Genomic DNA, 18,864 nt, shown 5'->3' on the forward strand with positions numbered 1-18,864 from the left:
TGGTCTTGGTCCATCATTGTTGTGTGTCTTGGCAGACTTCTGAGCTGAAATGTGTGGGGTTGGGTGGATCATGGGGTGAATTAGCTTGGCAAGCCCTGGGGGTAGGACGTTTGCAAATTCACAGTGCAAACTCAGGGAGGCATGGTTTATCCTGTTCCAAGGATAAATGGAGCTCTCCAGGGTTTCCTTCTCAGTCAGTCTTCTACACATTGTCATGAGTTTTTAATCGATTTTACATAAACAGACAACACAGGACAGTGGCTGCCTGAGCCCAAGATGTTCCTTGCTCTGTAAGGGCCAGAGATCTGCAGTACCTGTTACTTTATCAGCTGTCCTACAGTCAGGCTAAAACCTGCTCCAGCTGGGCTTAGAACCACAACACTGCTGTATTAAAGATACTTGCTCAGAAACACAGCTCATTCAGTAATCTCTAAATGTTGTCAAGAAACCAAGATGAAATGGTGACATATGTGAAGTGGGTAATTAGTAGTAGTGTTTCTAAGAGTTGAGAGAAGTCATTCTGTACTCATACAAATATGTCTGTACAGGCAATTCTTGTACAGCCTGTCTTTACACTTTGCCACTTGTGAGTTGATACATCTGAAGTAAACACACAGTTCAGTGCTTGCAAGATGTTGCAAAGATCTGGTGCAAAATGAATGTTCCCTTTCGCAGCAGTCAGTTAGACTTACTTCATTACTGTGGCTGTGCCCTGATGGGTATGTATCTTGCCATTTTGTTCAAAGAGTTGCTTGACAACTCTGCAATGATTAGGGATTAAAAATCTAGAGATAATTACTTAGGGAGAGCCATGTTGCCGCTCAGCTTCATTTGGACATGCAAATGAGGGAAATTATGTGGGTTAAAATTAACAGCATTTATTAACGTGATTAATAAATTAGTTATTAACTAATTCGTTTGGGGGAATTTAGCTAGGAACAAAGGTACGTAAAGGCCCACAGGCCATCAGATCTCCTGGAGATAGGAAGGTGGTTTCATGTGATGTGGTGCATTAGGGACAGTAGAACAAGGGTCTACATATTCTACAGATATTTGTGATTTATATTCTGCTCAGGGAAAGCAGCAGCTTTCTCTTGTCCTGGACCATCTGTGCATTTATAAACACTTTAGCTGGCTACGGTTAATTGCTCATGACTTTAAGAAACCTTCTGTAGGTATTAAAAATTTTATAGTTTATCATTCTATATTTGTACTGACTCACTGAATTGCCGGATTTTGTGGCACAGTACCTTAAAAGACAGCTGACCTGTAGCAAATTAATTCTGAGTTAGTTTCCCCTTATCACTGTAATGATACAGAATATTTTCTGGACAGATTGGTAGAAGTTTTCCCTAGAACAATTAACTGAAAGTATGAATAATTTGAAAGAGAAAACAGTAATGAGATGTAAAATTTTGTATTGATCTCTATTAATATTGATAAAAATAAAATGTTAACAATTGATGACTGTAAAAATACTTTCTGTTAAATTATTGCTGTTTAATTAGTCATTCTGAGTGAAAAATTTACATCTGTATTTTTCTACACATTTATTGTATTTTTTGTTGTTGTTCATTTGTTTTTGTTTCAGTGTCCTCCAGGAATGAAACAGCAGGTTTTGGCTTTTTATACAAAACTTCTTGGAAGAATTCGGCAACCTCTTCTTCCTCACATAAACGTGCATAGGCCAGTGCAGGTGCTGTTCTGATTTTAAGTAAACTGTATTTTTGCATGACAAGTTTCTTTTATTCTGCTGTAGCTAATGTTATCTTTAATTCTTCCAGTTTCAAGTGAATTAAGGAAATTGCTTTGGTGCCAGATCAGTTTGTATTTTTTAATGTGCTAATGATTAGAGTCTTGGACTGCCACTGCAATGCAAGTCATAAATAATAAAGAAAACTTGTTCACAGCACTCTAAATCCAGAGCAAATGTTCCAGTCAATACTCATACATAAATGTAGTGTGTATATAGAAGAAGAGTTCAGTCCGTTATTCCTAGAAAAAGCAATAACTTTTTGTCTTAATTGTTCACTTTATGTGACAGAAATTAATCAGGCTGTGTGGTGAGGTTCTGGCAACACCAACAGAAAATGAAGAAATTCAGTTTCTCTGCATAGTATGTGCAAAGCTGAAACAGGATCCATACCTAGTTAACTTCTTCCTTGAGGTGAGTAAATAAATTCAAGATTTGACAGGTGTATTTACTGTGTCATATGCAAAATCTAGTGGAGAACTGGTGGTGTCACATTGTGCTGTTCTTTTTTATCCTGTGATATTAGAAGTCTTGGTGTTCAGATTTTTTTTTTCTCCCAGAGACTTTATACATCTGATTTTCACAAGAATTCCATTCAGGGTTCACAAATACATCTGCCCAGGGTCCTTTTCCTTTGCAATGAAAGTGCCTTTAGAGTAGGGATGTGAATTGCAGTGTAAAACACTACGTGAGGGAGACCTTGGCCTTCTTGTGTTGTTTTTGTCATCCCAGTGAAGACCAAGGGACAAGTTGCAGGGGGCACTGAAACCTTGCAAGTTGCTGAGTGTTCTGCAGGATTGGGCCCTTATTTGGTAGTGGCACATGTGTTGGAGCTGCAGTGCCAGCTCACAATCTACAGTACAGCACCATCTTCTCTCTGTAAGACAGCCTGTGTCTTTACTGCCTCCTTTAACATGTGGCATTATGAAATCAGAGTGGGAGGATAAACAATTTCTAGACTGACTTTCATTTCCTATTTAGAGGAAGTATAAAAAATTTGGTTTATAAAAGTCCATTTAGAAATGCCTTTTGCTCCCATTTTGCAGTTTTCCTGTGGTGACAGTCTCTATTTAGTACATGATACTTAGCTGAAAAATACTCCTTCAGGACTATTTTACTAGCTTTCCACAAACAGTCTGTGACAGCAGAGACTGCTAAACTGCAAAAAGATGTTATTTTCCATTAAGTATGTGATTATCATTTGCATGTCAGTAGTAAAGAATCCATCTTGAGTTTATTTTTACCTCAGTTAAATATTATCCTGATTGCCATTGTATACATTGTAGTTGTACAAGCAGCAGAAATGGTATGAGAATTGAAAAGTTAATGTTTAAACATTAGAAGCACTCAGAAGCAAACAACTACATATATTACATACAAAATATGGTAGAATTCTAAACCAGGATTACTTTTAGTGTTATTTTTATAAGTTGTATGGTTTAAACCTCTTAAATAGTGCCCTTGCAATCAAACCTGAGAACTCCAGTCATAAGAACCACAAGTGTTTTGTCTCACTTTATTAGTGTCCTTCTCCAAAATAGCAAGATTCCAATATTAAAAAAACAGACATTGAAAAACAGGTAATTCCAAGTTTCAAGAGGGTCTCTAGTTTCAGAAAATGTTGGCTGTGGAGTTCAGTCAAGCTGGCAGACATTTCTTGTAGCTCCTGTTACCTCATAGTATTATTCTAGGTGTTGTAGCCTAAAGCATTTGTCTTCACAGCTTGTGATGGTTGTTTCCAGATCAGTTATGTGGGGTGCAGAATTGTCTTCATTAGAATAGAATATTCTGGTTGTTCACATTTGGCCTCTTAGAGGTGCTGTTGTGACTTGATCACTTTCAAATGCATGAAAGGGTACATTTACAGAATTCTGTGTGGCATTTCTACCTCCAGTCTCCAACACTTACAAGATAAAATGCAGATGGATCTTTCCAGAGAGTGTTTGTATCTGTTAGTTTTGCTTCCTTCTTTGACTGTTTCAAATCAGTTTATAACAGGATTTTACAAACATAAAAAACTGAGTGTGTACAAACTCACTTCCTTTGTATGATTCCACGCCCAATAGTTTGTTGATAGAATGCTGGTTTATATTTTAAATTTACATCAATATATTATTGGTTAATCAAGATAGGTGAAATCTTTCACCTATATTGCTTAACTGATAAGTCTACATGGCATAACTGTATCACTTGGTCAAGTTATGTCTGTTGTGAAATAAGAACTTGAAGAACTTCATTCTACTTTTTTAAAACTTCAGGAACCCTATACTAATTTTATTTTGATATTAATGTATTCCCTTTTTTTAAACTAAGTTTTCCTAATTCTTGTGCTGAGAGAAAGAATATACATTGTAATGGTTATTTATCACCTCTCCCTCAGTTATATTTTAGGGTAAACTTGCCTCATCCTATTTTAGGTGAGCTACTCCTTGCAACTGATTGTTTTTGGTAAAGGGACACTTAACTCTCTGTGCTTCAATTTCTGTTCTTGAGACCTTGAAAAAGTTCTAATATAGTAGCTAAATAGTTATATCTTCATTTTATAAAACGAACAATAGTTTTACTGCTCCCTTCTATTTTCAGTACTATGAATTATCACCTTTATATTTCTCACCACAAATTGAGATCTCATCAGCTGTGATATCACTTGATGTTTTCATAGAACTCTTTTTAACTCTATCAGAATTTAGACATGGCATCATCCATGACAGATTTTAAAACTGATGTTTACAGATCACAAAAATAGAAAAATGTGGTTTTATATTATTTGCTGTTTGTTAAAGCTGAGTACTTTGTTTAGAAAGCATTGAATATGTGTTTTATGTAACCTTTTCTATTAGGTCATTCAGGATCCTGTTTTGCAGCTTTGCAGGAGGCAGGTGAGCAGCTGAGCTGCACAATTGCATGATTCAACAATAGGAAGCCTAAATACACACAAAGATTCTGCCTGTGTGTTATTCAGTGTACAAACTGCTTTGTGTCACCTGCCAACATAAGAGTAATAAGCTATGGACACATTTCTAGGGGCATTCATCATTTATATATGTTAGTTCTCTTATCACTGCTTTAGCTAAATAAACAATGGCCTTTCATATGGCAGAAGAATCCAGACATGAAGTAATAAGCCACTGTAAGATGAAATAAGTATTTTACAGAATATTGCCCAGTTTTTGAAAAAAAAAAAAAAGCTTTTCCCTTTAACAACCGTACCTGAAGCTTTAGTGGTGCCAGCAACAGTGTTAAGTCGAGGACTGAAAGTTCCAACCTTTATGTGCAAGGGTCACTGTTGTGATTCAGCTATTTCTCTGTATTGATGAGGATATTGATACTGAAGGACTGCAGAAGCTCTGGTGAAGGCAAACTTGGTTGAGGCAGACTCCTTTTTGTTGCTTTGCCAGCCTTGCAGTTTTCACACTGTCAAAAAAAACCAAAGCATATTGAAGCAGTAATTTTTCTACTGCATTCAAAGATCATCTTTATTTTATAGCATGCAGTCTGCTGCTTTTGCCACTGGTTTGCTTCTCCAGGGAATTGGTTCTGTGAGTGCATCACAATGCCCAGTGCAAATTCCCTGCAATGAATGCACAGCACTGAAGCGAGTGTTCACAGCAGCTCTCCAGTTTGCTGCCTCACTGTCATGTACTCAGTCCCTGCTGGTTTGCCTGTACTAAAATCCATTAACCCTAAATGGTTAGTCTTTTAAACTATTAATGCTTGAGATATGTTTTTAATAATTTTGGTGTTATCATAGAGAAGGGAACCGTTCGGATTTATAATCTCACTACAGTTCTCACTTGAAAGAAATGTCTTGTGCTGCCTTCTAATTTATGATTCCAATAAAGTATTCCTCACCTGTGCTTATGCCAGAAGAACACTGAATTCTTGCCTTTCTGTGAGTTTCTTCATGGTATCACAGAGCACAAATTTAAATGTCTTTTTATGTGCTGGAGACAGATTTATGGGAAGACAGGTTGGTTGCTTTTTTTAAGGCAAAGCAGAGATGGTTGGGAGCTTCCAAGAAGGTTTTCTGTGACTTTTTAGAGTATCCAGTGCCCAGTGCTAACTTCTAATACCTTTGTCCATTCAATCTACTCAATTTTTTCTTCTTGAGAAACACAATTTGAGACTACTCTGGTGTCAGAAAAGGTGTTTCTTTCCCTTTCCTGTTGAAAGTAAAATCTCAAGAAATTTAGAATTATTTTACTTGGGTGATTCCAATTGGAAATAGGATTTCAGAGATTAGATGAATGTGAGACCTTGACACAGAAAGGAATGTTTTATAAAAAGTGCTAAGTTCTAAAGGTGTCATCCATAATATAAATTAAAAATCTCTATGAAATTGTGGGCAAATCAAGTGAGTATGTGCCTTCAGTAGTGAAAGAAAAAGCTGCCTTCCTTTTGTAAATAGCATATTCCACCTTGAAGCAAAATGTATAGGGCTTAAGAGAAATTTAAACAGATTTAAAAGTGTCCTAGGTTTATAAACCACCCACACTCCCACAGCCCTTTAGGTTTTACATGGTTACTGTATCCAGCCTTGACTACTTCAAATGTTGATGTTAAAAAAAATTGCTTTTAGTAAACTCCTGCTTCAGGATGAACAGTAATTTCAGCTGTGTAATTCCAAAAAATGCTTTACAGAGTAAGTTAAAAGCAATGGCTCTCCAAGGATCAGCAAGTGTAATCACAGAAGACATGATAAAAGACCAAGAGTCTGTGACAACAGACACGGGGCAGCCTGGCCAGCCTAAGGAGACGCCGGGTGCTGCCGGAGCCGAGCACATGGAGAAGGAAGATGAGCTCTCACAACAGGCAGAGGAGCTCTCTTTCAGTCTGGATGAGCTCAATGTCACAACATCACCTGAGTCCTCCACTGCTTGTCCAAATCAAGACTATAATTTAGTGAATTCTCTACTAAACCTCACTAAAAGTCCTGTGAGTTGGTTTTTTTATTTGGTTTTTGGGGTTTTTCCACTCTGCGTGATAAAATGAAATAGTTGGATGCTGTGTGAAGTGGGCAGAGGTGAATAAACACACTGTATTATAGCTATAAAAAGTGAAATGAGGGTTTTTTGCTGGGGCTTTTTTGTAAATTGGCAGGTTTATTTGCAAATTCAGATTCAAATAGAAATACTATTTTAGAAAATAAATACTAAACTTGTTGATGGTAATATAAGTGGGTCTTTTAAGAAACTCATATAGGGTGCTGTACATTTCACAGAAAAACTACACAGGATAATCAGAAGGCTAAATATATCACAAGAGAATGTTTTTAAAACTACAGTCAATTGTTCTGACCTAATCAAACCCACTCTGTTTCTAATGGCACTGAGCTATCTCTAGGAGCGGGTTTTCTTTTAAAAAAGCCTACTGTATGTGTTACCAAGATCAATCCTCAAATTCAGACTTAGATTCATTCAGAAAATTTATAAGAGGTTTGGGTAAGCCTGTACTTGCTGCAGCAGTGCTGAGAGCAGAAAGCCAAGTCTGCCACTATACCTCATTATTGTTACATGAGTACTGTACAGGATTTACTATCTTGGTCTCGAGCTGACCTACAGTTCTAGTTCTGTCAGCTGGAAGGTTGCAGATGCCATTCTTGTATTTCACACAAAATGAAGGGAGAATCTTTATTTTGTAGCATCCAAATTCACTAGAGTTAATGGGTGAGAAGGCAACAAAAATAAGTGTATTTGGTCACGGTGGGGGAATGGAGAGGTTTCATTTGGAAGGTGTTTGCTTCTTCATTTCCAGTGGCTTTCATTCACCCTCTGATTAATTCTTCCATGCCCTTCTGCCAGGACGGCCGGATAGCTGTGAAGGCCTGTGAAGGTCTCATGCTTTTGGTGAGTTTGCCAGAACCAGCAGCTGCCAAGTGCCTGACTCAAAGCACTTGTTTATGTGAATTGTTGACAGACAGGCTGGCCACCCTCTACAAAGCCTTGCCTCAGTCACTGGATCCCTTAGACATTGAAACAGTGGAGGCAATTAACTGGGGGTAAGAATTTTATTTTTGTCTTTAATACTCAAAGTGACTTTACACCCTTCCCTGAAACTAATTTGATAGGTAGATAATGTGTTTAAAATATTCTCCACACACACACAAGATAAAGCCTCACGGGCAGAGCTGAGATAGAGCTGTGGCACAGTGGTGTACTTTGGGTGTCCAGTGTACCTGTGATTTCTGACATGGGGCCAGGTCTGCCTGCCAGTCCCTGGCAGAGATTCCTCAGGGGGCAAGTTTTTCCACCGGATTACATCGCAAGTTTCTAGTGGTGTTGCTGTAGTATCAGGTGTGGATTAATATTCTCATGCAGATATCAAGAACTTAGGAAGCATAAACTTCTCACTTTACACAGTGGGCATTATAAGCTGCTGTGAGGGGCAGGAAGGGTCTATTTGTTAACAGGCTGTTGTTGCAAAATTTTTGCAGCAAAAAAAGAAGGAAAGAGTTACTGCATAAGTCATCAGCATGAAGCAAAAGATACATGCCTGTTACCTTAACTGCTTGTAATTTAGATTCTTAAAATATTTATCTTCCCCACTCTGCCTTCTTTATTATGAATTGCTCCTGATCTATTAGTAATGAAACAAAAGTGGGTATTTGCAAAATGCCTAGCAAAATTTCTGCTGGTTGGAGTTTGAAATTAGAAGGGGAAAACCCACAACTTTAAATTGTGCGATAAATAAACAGTAGAGATTTTTACCAAAGAAAGTGGTGTATTTGTTATTCCTTGCAGCCCTTAAATTGAGATAGATGTTTCTTTCTGAAAGATACAGTCTAGTTCAGGTATACACTGTTTGGTTTTGGTCGACTTGCCTGAGGTCGCTTACAGAGTGGAGAAGAACAATTGCCTTTATTTTATGGTTCTGTGACTACATGAGTTACTGATTCATTTTCAGTAGTCCGTGTATTCTGGGAGAACAGACTTGGTGATCAGTTTTCCCTTCTGACTCCAGAAACACTTAACCAGAGTTCCTGTGCTGTACATTCTGTTTCCTTTAGCATGCACTGAGTACCTGTGTTGTGATGGCACTGCCAGGTCCATAGACATCAGCAGAAAAGCTTTTTTAATGTTCCCTTCATTACAAGTAGGTCATTAATTATTCTGTTAGGTTCAATAAGAATGGAGTCCAAGATTCTTCAACTACTTGTAGACTAAAGAAATATTTTTTCTCTATGTGCTCTAGTTTGGATTCCTATAGCCACAAAGAAGATGCATCTGCTTTTCCAGGGAAAAGAGCATTGATTTCATTTCTTTCCTGGTTTGACTACTGTGATCAACTCATCAAAGAAGCGCAAAAGGTTTGACACGTGTTCAGATAATACAAATATATTCAGAAAACAAGTCATTCCAGTTGTTTCCTAGCTTCTGAGTTTTAGACACATCATTTTGTACTTTTGTTTCAGACAACTGCTGTTGCTATGGCAAAAGCTGTGCGGGAACGATTCTTCATTGATGTTATGGAACCTCAGCTGATGCAAACGTGAGTAGCATCCTCTGAGACACAGCAGAACAGAATGTGAATCAAGCTGATTTTTGGGGAGCGGAAATCCACTCCACATCTGATATGAAAATGTTTCATTCAGTTCAGAGATTGGAATCCTCACGTCAACTGCACTATTGCACCGCATTGTTCGTCAGGTGACCTCGGATGTCCTGCTGCAGGAGCTGGTGTATTTTATACTTGGGGAGCAGAGAGAGCCAGAAACACTGACAGACATCAACAGGCACCCGCTGCGGCACAGGCTGATCGAGCACTGCGATCACATCTCGGATGAGGTGAGGGCTGGTCTGACACAGGAATGTCTGCTGGCCAGGTCTGCAGTGTGGAGAGTCTGTAAAGATAAAGACACCATTGTGAGGACTTCTCGTATTTGTGTCCAGTAACATTTTTTCCCCAAGAAAGAGAATTATGGCTCCTGGCCCTATAAATTCTAGAAAATGAAGTCAAGGTGTTTTCTTCACCTAGGAGTATTTCCTTTTTTTTTTTTTTTTTTTTTGCTAAAGACAAAGATTTTTTGGTGAATTTGCGTGCCCACCATGTATATCCAGTTAGACTTGTGTGTCTGTAAGATAGAATGAACTGAATTTTTGTAATTGCATTTTAATTTGTTGCTGTTATTTTCCATGTTGTGTCAATTCTGTCTTATCATATAAGATACAGATAAAAAATTGGAGTTTATATGAACTGAATGTGGTTGGAGGATATATGCAGTGCCAATTAAAAGATGATGTGATAAATTTAAGCTCTTTACATACACTAAGCAACATTAAACAATTTGCTTCAGTAAAATCTCTCCTCAGAAGCTGCTTGTTTCACTTTTTCCATGAAACAAGCCTCTACTTTTTCAAATAAAAACCAAGCATGCCTGAAATACAAATCTGTTTTCTCATATCCATTTTTCAGTATGCTTACCTGCTCACCCTGTCAGAATGAGTTATCTCTGTAAATCAGTTATCTCTGCGAAGCTAAGCACTCTCAAGCAGTCTTGAAAAATTGTCTTTGTATTGCTTAAAGTCAGTGTTCCTTTAAAAACCTACAAAATATCTCCATGTAAAAATTGTAGCCTATGGATCTAGTCACAATATCCCAGTATTACTTTCTTTTTTTTCTGGGTATTTATTACTAACTTTAAGTCCTGTTGTGGGTCTCATTTGCACAATGATAATCATCTTCCAGCATGGATCTAACTGTAGAACAGAAAGCTAAATTCTGAGTTCTCTGTGTGTTCTTTGTATTGTTATTTTGACAGATTTCAGAACAGTTTTTTTTTACAGGAAAAATACATTTTTCAAAAAAATGTATGTGAACTCTTCGTCCATGTTTATACCACGGGTAGGATCATAATTTCCTATTTTTTCCTTATGATTTTTTTTTCCTTCCATAATGTCAGGAAGTGATTGCCGTGTTCTTGGATGGACAAAGGAGATACAAGGCAAAAAGCACAGGGCAGCAGTGCATCAGCTTATTTGTAAGCTTATTTTTAAGAGTTTTTATTCTTTCTGTTGCAGATCAGCATAATGACTTTACGAATGTTTGAGCACCTTTTGCAAAAACCCAATGAGCACATTCTTTATAATTTGGTTCTGAGAAATTTGGAAGAAAGGAACTACATGGAATACAAGCCTCCCTGTCAAGAAGATAAAGATGTGGTAGAGAATGGACAGATTGCTGGAGCAGTGTAAGTTTCATTTTTAAGAGAAGTTTTCACAACAAGTAACTTGGATCTTTATTTTTAGAACAAAACGGATTTTTTTCCAGTAATTGAAAGAAAAGTGAGCCTGGAGAGCACTTGAGTATTAATCCATATCCGTAAAGTGATGCAGAAATTCCTACATCAGCAACTTATGGAAACTCTTAGAACAGGAACAGAAAATCTGAAATTACCACAAGTCTCTTTGCAGAACAATAGACACTCAGAGGTCTTTGTGTCTCGATTTATTTATGCATCTACCAAGGTTAAATCTGTGCACATTTTATTGCAATCAGTGAGAATATTCTTGCAATCAATAACTTCAGTGTTTTGCTTAACATTTATGTTCCTAGTCATTTTTGATGGAAGAACATTTCTGAGGCACTACATAAAATAAATAAATAAAATACTGAGGCACTACATAACCTGTATATGCTAGGTAACTTTTATAACTCAGTGTTTTAGTGAAGAAGAGGTAAGGACTGACCACACAAACCATTTTAGTCATCTGGAATAATTTAAATAATGTCCTGGAGTAGAACTCACTCATGTGAAAAATGTAGCTAAGAAGTTTTAAGTGACTTGATGCAGTAATTTTGTCCAAGTCAAAAATGTCTCGTCTGTTCTTCACATGGTTGGGTATTTGCAAAGGTTGGTATTTCTGCATATTAATTATGTAATACATTGTGGATATTGTTATGTTCTGGAAAACATCCTCATTGTTCAGAATAAAAAACAGCTTGCCTTGTGACCCAGAGATTTTCCTGACGTCCATAACATTCTGTGGATGATTATGTTTTTGTCTGATGTAATTTCACAGAGATCTGGAGGAAGATCCATTATTTACTGATCTGTCTCCAGATAACACATTGTCAGCTCAGGAGTGGCTCAGTGCTTCTCCACCTGTCAGTCCAGAACATCCAAAAAATGATGGGAAGACTGAAGTTCATAAAATTGTAAATAGGTGAGTTGAAACAAAGACTTGAGGAAATGTCTGAATGTGTGGGTGTCTGCACACACTGTGCAAATTAAATGTGTACTCTGTAATGGATGTTATTCTGTGCCAGCTGGGAAAATGACTCCACAGAAGGAAATTGTGGCATTTTATCAGAAAGCTACTTCTGAAAGATTAGAGCTTGCATTAATTCAACATAAATGAGAAAAATAGAAGAACTTTGCAGCTAATGGTTGAATACTCAGAATTCGCAGTGAAAGCCTCATTGATTATAAAAGTTGCTTTTTGCAGAAATATTTGCTGTATTTAAAATGCTGTTGCAGGACTTGACTATCCTGGACAGATCTGGGGAGTCAGAGGAAAAAACCCTCAAACTTCCTTAAGACTTTAGTGTTCCTTAAACAAATACATAAAAGGAAATAATTGCCATGCTAGAGATAACCTTCTGTTCCCTGAAAGTCAGGGGGCACCTGTGTCACCTGTGACATACCTCAGACTGTCAGACTCACTGCAAATTGGATATCACAAAGAGGCCAAGCTCTGCTCTAAGCAACTTAGTGCTGGTAATTCTCTTAGGAACTAATATTAGGACGAGGGCTGTTTGCTCTGTCAATACTTGGTAGCAGAGCAGCACTGGTATGTCAGTGCTGACCTATCTGCCTGCCCAGAAATAATCAAAGGTGGTAGCCAAAGGAGGCAAACAGCCCAGGGACAGCCAGGACTCAGTGACATCATCACTTCTTGCCCTCTCCCCCAGTATCACTATTTATAGTTTATGGTGGACATGGTTTGGAGCAAAGACGCAAAGAACACTCTGCCAAATTCACCTCATGTAACCTGCATTGGGGAATAGAAATGTTTTCTGGTTTGTAGTGTCCTGCAAATTTTTATTTTTTGAGATAAGATGAGCTCCACATGAAAAGTCAGCTACTACATATTTCTGCATATAAATTCTACAGGAATGTCCAATAGTTCTTAGGGCATAATGAAGGCTGAAATTTGGAATCAGGGTACAAAGACTGGGTTTTATTTTGCTGTCCAGAAATTTCAGTGGGTTTAATTAATTTTTTTTAAGTCACTAATATTATTCAGAATTTCCTGATGCATTTTACATCAGATATTGGTGAAGTAATAAGGACAGAGTATTTGACTACACAACTGGCAAAGGCAATTATAGTTGTAACAGGGACATTTATATGCACATACTCCTGGTGTGTCGTAGATGTTCATTTTTTTGCCACAACAAAAAATAAAACTACCTATGAATTAGTTTAAGAAGAATTCTAACTGTTATTCTTCTTCTCTTTTGGTTCATTTATTCCCAAGTATATTTTGTTTTAGCTCTAGTAAGATGGAGTCTGACCTTTAGCAAATACTTAACCGATTTATGAATATTCCCTTTAATCTCCATTCTGTCTGCTGATTCTCAGAAAATGCTTTCACTGATGACTTTACCTCTAGTGCCAGATACAGAAGTTCTCAAGTAAATACCTTGTTATTACAAATAGTAGTTGGAATAGGTAGGCTTAAATAGATTTTGTGTTCTCTGTTCTTCACATAAAGTTATGGTAGAGTCTGTGGATTAATTGGCCAGACAGTTCAGCATTGTGTGTACACTGCTACAGATGATGAGAAAGTATTGATCTGGTGCTCTGTGGAATATAGTCATTAATGTACTTTTTTTCTCTTCAGTTTTCTCTGTCTTGTACCTGATGAAGCAAAGTCATCATACCATGTGGAGGGTACAGGTTATGATACTTACCTCAGAGATGCCCACAGACAAGTAAGTCAGTGAGCTCTTCCTTAGTCCTTGAGAATTTGAAATGCTGGTGAAAATATACAAATGTTTCTGTAAATAGTCCTAATAATGCATCTTTTGGTAATGGAAGATGGGAAAATTCAATTTTCATTTTTTAATGAAAACTTACCTTTGGAGATCTTTTGATGATGAATTCACCTTGTATTGCACTAGTGGGAATAATGGATGACATTAAATGCATTAATATTCATATAACAAATACAGTGAGAGGAAAACCTGAACTGCAGATAGATTCTTAATTTGCTTCTGCATTTATCTGCATTCTCTTGGAGAATTGCCTGCCAAGCTGTTTGAAAGAACTAAAGAGAAATTAAAATGCTGCATAGGAGTTATGCAATCTGGGACTTTGTGAATAAAGGCTCATCACAGGGAATGCACAGCCTAAGGCATTCAGGTTTGAAGTTGGGAGGTAGGGTATGCAGGGAAAGCTTTATGATTTACTGTTTAGAAATAAATGCAAGTTTTGTTTTTACAAACATAGTTTCCTTGGTCAGAGGACATGCATTGTTTGTTTGCAGCTTTCTTAATGAAACCCTCTGAATCTTCTAGAATAGAAAATTTATGCAAAGGAACAGAGTAACTGACAGCTATATTTAGTAGGTAATTCAAAAATTCCCTAACCTTGGAATTACGTTATCAGCTGCTAAAGATGGGACATTTGGATTTCTGTATTTATATTGCTTCATCTGTAGTCTCTCCTGAAAATAAAAGGATTAGAAAACAGAGAATAAGGAAACAAAGGTTGATGTAAAATTCCCCTATGTTGTATTCTTGGATGCCAGAAACCACTTATCATCTTTGTCTTTCATTCATGTCTTGGGAAAAAGAGTGTACTGGGAGTTATTAGAGAGCAGAATTGGTTTCTGTCACTTCCTGATGATGATATGGCTACTGCTAAAATATTTCCCCCCTAAGAGTAGCCCTGCCTGTTGCTGTTATTACATCCAAATAGCTGTTCTGCTTCCTTATTGCAATTGCTGGAAGCCTGCACAGGTAGGTAAGCTACAATCAGTGCAGAATTTTTGAGTCTGTTTTCTGACTCTTTTGCTTCCGTTTCTTCTTGTGTTCTTTATTTTCTCTGTGTCAACTTGTGCTCTTTTCAAGGTGTAATTCCTTGCAACTGAGGCATCAGGCAGCACAAAGCAAATATGGGGCAAGGTAGAGAAAGACTGCCAGGGGTGTTAGGAAACAAAGAGAGGGAAGAGGAAGCCCTGAAATACTTTTAATTTGTGTGTTCTGCATGTACACGAGCCTTTCTTGTTTTGGGAATTAGAGAGCAGAATGGTTTGGATAGCAAGATCAGCTGCACATAATGCAGCAGAATTGTGGAAATCTACTCTCAAGAAGATGGTTAAGAATGCAATTCCTGCTTCAAAAGAACCCTGATTAGTTTGTGTACTGTTGGTGTTGCTTTGTGTTTTGGCTCCAGCTGCTTTTTGGGAGCTCTGTTCTCCACTCACTGCTTCTCAAACTGCCCTAGTAGCAGAAATATCCCCAGGAAAATGAGGTGCCTGCTGATAGTGGTTTTACTGATAGTGTTTACTTTAGAATGACTGATCTTTTTGAGCTTAGATTTGTCATTTAGCTACAGATGATGGCTTTAAGGTGTATGGACTATCAGAGGAAATGAAATGGTTTCCATGGAGATTGAAATCTATTTTCCTCACTACTTTTTTGTAGTTCCGGGATTATTGTGTCATTTGCTTACGGTGGGAGTGGCCTGGATCTCCCAGATCTTTGGAAAAGTGCAATTTAGAAGCTTCATTTTTTGAAGGACACTTCTTGAAAGTTCTGTTTGAAAGAATGGGCAGGATTCTTGATCAGGTAAGAGAAACAAGTTAAGGATTCAATTTCTGATACTTTCATCACTTTTAAAGAGCGGATCACCATCAGGTCCTGTGAATTCCCATCACTCTCTATTGTAGTGTCATATTATAATGTGTCATTTCCTAGTCATAAGCCTGACAAGAGCCATTTGCACATATAAATGCACAGGGAACATGTGCAGGAAGCCAGGAGTAGCCTCTAGGTCAGCTCTGTGAGTGTTCATGGGAACACTCTGATATGAATCTGTGATACCAGAAAGCTTTGCAGAGGGGGTAGCTCTCACTAACTTCACTTCTGACAGAAGTTAGCTCAGGCACACAAGGGAAGTAACTTGTTTCAAATACCTCAGGCACTAGACACTACCTTCTTCCTCCTGCTAGCATTACAAATTTCTGTAGAACTGACTGTACCCTAAGAATTTTTTTAAATTTCCTGAACTTCAAATTTGCTGGGTTTAATCTTTTTAGCTAGAGGGAATTTTTTTAGACTTTATCTGATAAGGGGCCATTTAACTGAGTCTGCTGACATATGGACAGAAATAAAAGCTCTGTGTGAAGAAGCAGCTTTCTTTAATGCTCTCAATTAGTTGGAATCACAACAGCAATCTGTCAGAACAATGCAGCACGTGTTACTCCTTTGTTTCCTTCTCCTCTTGTGAACACCAGATAATGCTCATACCTCCAAAGCTTCCTAATGAATTGGCTGACTCAAACAGCTCTAAAGACCTTCTCCTACAGTTCAGCTAGGTAGGCACTGAATAGATTTATGGAAGGAATTTTTGTCTCTCTGCAGAGTAACTCTGCAATAATAACTCAAAATGTAGTGATCTCTTTTACCTGTAACATTTGTCGTCCAGAGGCTGAAAGCTTCATTTGTTAGGAGACTGGGATGAATCTATTGCTGGAGTGCCAAGTACTGAAATAACTGCCACTGACTGGAAGAAATAAGTGCTTTCATATCAAAAGATTTATGAGGCTACTTTGCAATGCAACAGTGTGTGGTAACAAATTCAAGAATAAGGTACCTAAGTATTACTTACATGGACATGTAGTCAGTGGAAATTTTGCCAGAGCAGCCCCAGTAGTCCCTGGAGCTCTTAGGCTGAAAGTCAAGTAGGTGTCTCTTTCAGTGCAAAGTGAATCAGCAACTCAGCTTCCTTCACTCTGTGGACTGAAAGCTCCACTCAGGTGCCTGAGCTCGGGTATCTGTTGCCATTTTTGTGGTGTTCAGGATATTCCCAGAAGTTTGTGGTTACAACACAGATCTTGCATAATCTACCCTCTATGGAATCATCAAGAGACCAGCAGATACTTAAGAGCATCTGAGATGGCAGGAGATGTTTGTGTGTGGGCAGGTGTATGAAGTGTCAGATCTCTGGTGAGTCAGCTAATGAGAGCTTAGACATGTAGACATGGCTAAATGTATCTGTCTTAATCTGAGGCTGAATTCATCCAAATCTCCCACATCTGAAAAGGGGAAGAATCTGTTCTCTTCAGTGGGATGCTAACTTGGGAGCATAAAGATAAGAATTTGAGGTCATTAAATCCTCCTCTCCTAGGTGTGATGATGCAAGTGAGGGTATTACTGCCAATATGCAGTCAGAGACTAAATGAGGGCCCTGTAATCCACTTAGATCTACAAAATAGATTGACACAGAGGTGTACCAAAGAATGTCTGTCTCTCTCTCTTAGTCAACTTAGTCTGTTCTGCCATTGACAAAATGGAAGGTGGTTGTTTTCACTGGGATGATGAAATCAAAGACAAAAAAAATAGTTTTGAAACATATAGAAGCCATGGTGAAAATGCTTGCTTTTATGTAAATAAGTTTCTTACTAGAATGGTCAAATCCTTTAAACTAGGCACTTGTGTTTTTCCTGGAAAATTAAGTACTGTTTTATTCCTTATAACTGATAAGCTTTTTCCAGCATCTGACGGCGTTGCCTCTCCCTTTTGGTTGATTTGAGGAAGGGAGGTAGACAAGAAGCTCAGAATTTCCCAGCCCAGGACTGGTCCCATCTACCATGAGTTGCTGCCACAAGATGGCCAGGCCTTCTGCAGTGGTTCTTTCCCAGAAAAAAATAAAGTAGAAGAGAAATAACATGCTGTAAACATGCATTTGTCTCTGGCAATTTCCTGAGCTCATCATATATTTTACAATTTGCCAGGAGAAGCAAGCAGATGTTTAATCTAAGCTGATTCCATGCTATTTCTTGAGCTGAAGAAATATTTTACGGGAAGAGGACTTGCCCTGCAATAAACAAGTGTGCAAAGGCTTCAAGTGGTTGTAGCAGCAATACAGATAAAAACATCTAATGCCCAGCTGTCACATTCACAGCACTGCTGTTGTGAAAAGCAGAGGTCGGGCCTGTCTTCTAATCGAACTTCTTATCTTTATTTATTCATAACCCTGTGTAAAAAGTTCTAGTAGTTAAATAAACATGAGGTGGATGAAAAGAAGCCAGCATGAAAATAACTAAACACCGTGTTTCCCTCTTTTTGCAGCCCTATGATGTAAATTTACAAGTTACGTCAGTGTTGTCCAAACTGTCCCTGTTTCCCCATCCTCATATACACGAATACCTTCTGGATCCTTACGTCAACCTCGCCTCTGGCTGCAAGTCTCTCTTCTCTGTGATTGTCAGGGTGAGTAAACACAGCAATTACTACACATGGCTGTACAGCAGAAATATATTTAGTAACTTTGTCATTAGTGGTAGTGGTTACTGAGTATTTTAAGTTGGTAAATGTTTGTCATTGAAAGCTGATGTTGAATCAAGATTGGGCCTAGATGGGTGTCTCTGTTCATACTGGGGTTTTTTTCTGATGAAGGGTGTTTGTGACAATTAAGTCCTGGATTTATCAGAAGTCCCCTTCTTCTCCAGTTCCATATCTTCCTGCCAGACTTGCATCCTAGAAGTGCTGGCTGGGTGCCTGTCACACTGCAGTGTCCTCAGTCAGAATCCCTCGCTTACCCCACGCACCAGCTGTTATTAAGCTGGTCCGGAGCCTGTTGGTGATGCCTGCCCAATAGCAACAGAGGGCTTGGCTCCCTTTCTCCCCAGCAGCCCTCCCTGTTCCAAAATACAGCCTTCACTCTCTCCCTGTGCTTTCCCTAGGCCCAGGAATTCGCTGGTTGTATATCTAGGTTAATATTTAAAAAAAACCAGTTAATAATTGATGTAATTAAAATAAGTAATGCCATTTGTGACAAGGGCAAGTAAGGCTTGTGTATTTCTTTACTTTCTGCACTCACTCACCCTCTTTTTGGGCAGAGCAGCCTCTCTGCAGGTTGTTCTGTGAGGAGGCTGAAG

General features: G+C 38.2%; 1 protein-coding gene across 2 annotated transcripts in view; it reads left to right on the forward strand.

The window, feature by feature from the left end:
* The window catches only part of FHIP2A (FHF complex subunit HOOK interacting protein 2A), a 33,882-nt gene that overhangs the window by 10,667 nt on the left and 4,351 nt on the right, over window positions 1-18,864 (forward strand). The window contains exons 4-16 of one of the 2 annotated variants that reach the window (XM_030276500.4): window positions 1,592-1,696; window positions 2,045-2,167; window positions 4,594-4,632; window positions 6,395-6,688; window positions 7,555-7,751; window positions 8,945-9,059; window positions 9,165-9,241; window positions 9,345-9,537; window positions 10,771-10,940; window positions 11,773-11,916; window positions 13,600-13,690; window positions 15,407-15,550; window positions 18,056-18,196. In XM_030276500.4, coding sequence (XP_030132360.4) covers window positions 1,592-1,696; window positions 2,045-2,167; window positions 4,594-4,632; window positions 6,395-6,688; window positions 7,555-7,751; window positions 8,945-9,059; window positions 9,165-9,241; window positions 9,345-9,537; window positions 10,771-10,940; window positions 11,773-11,916; window positions 13,600-13,690; window positions 15,407-15,550; window positions 18,056-18,196 — 1,833 coding nt within the window. The remainder of the gene's footprint in view (window positions 1-1,591; window positions 1,697-2,044; window positions 2,168-4,593; window positions 4,633-6,394; window positions 6,689-7,554; window positions 7,752-8,944; window positions 9,060-9,164; window positions 9,242-9,344; window positions 9,538-10,770; window positions 10,941-11,772; window positions 11,917-13,599; window positions 13,691-15,406; window positions 15,551-18,055; window positions 18,197-18,864) is intronic. The other variant, XM_002186589.7, reaches the window with a different exon arrangement.

This window comes from Taeniopygia guttata, chromosome 6, assembly GCF_048771995.1.
Source record: "Taeniopygia guttata chromosome 6, bTaeGut7.mat, whole genome shotgun sequence".
Classification (NCBI taxonomy): Eukaryota; Metazoa; Chordata; class Aves; order Passeriformes; family Estrildidae; genus Taeniopygia; species Taeniopygia guttata.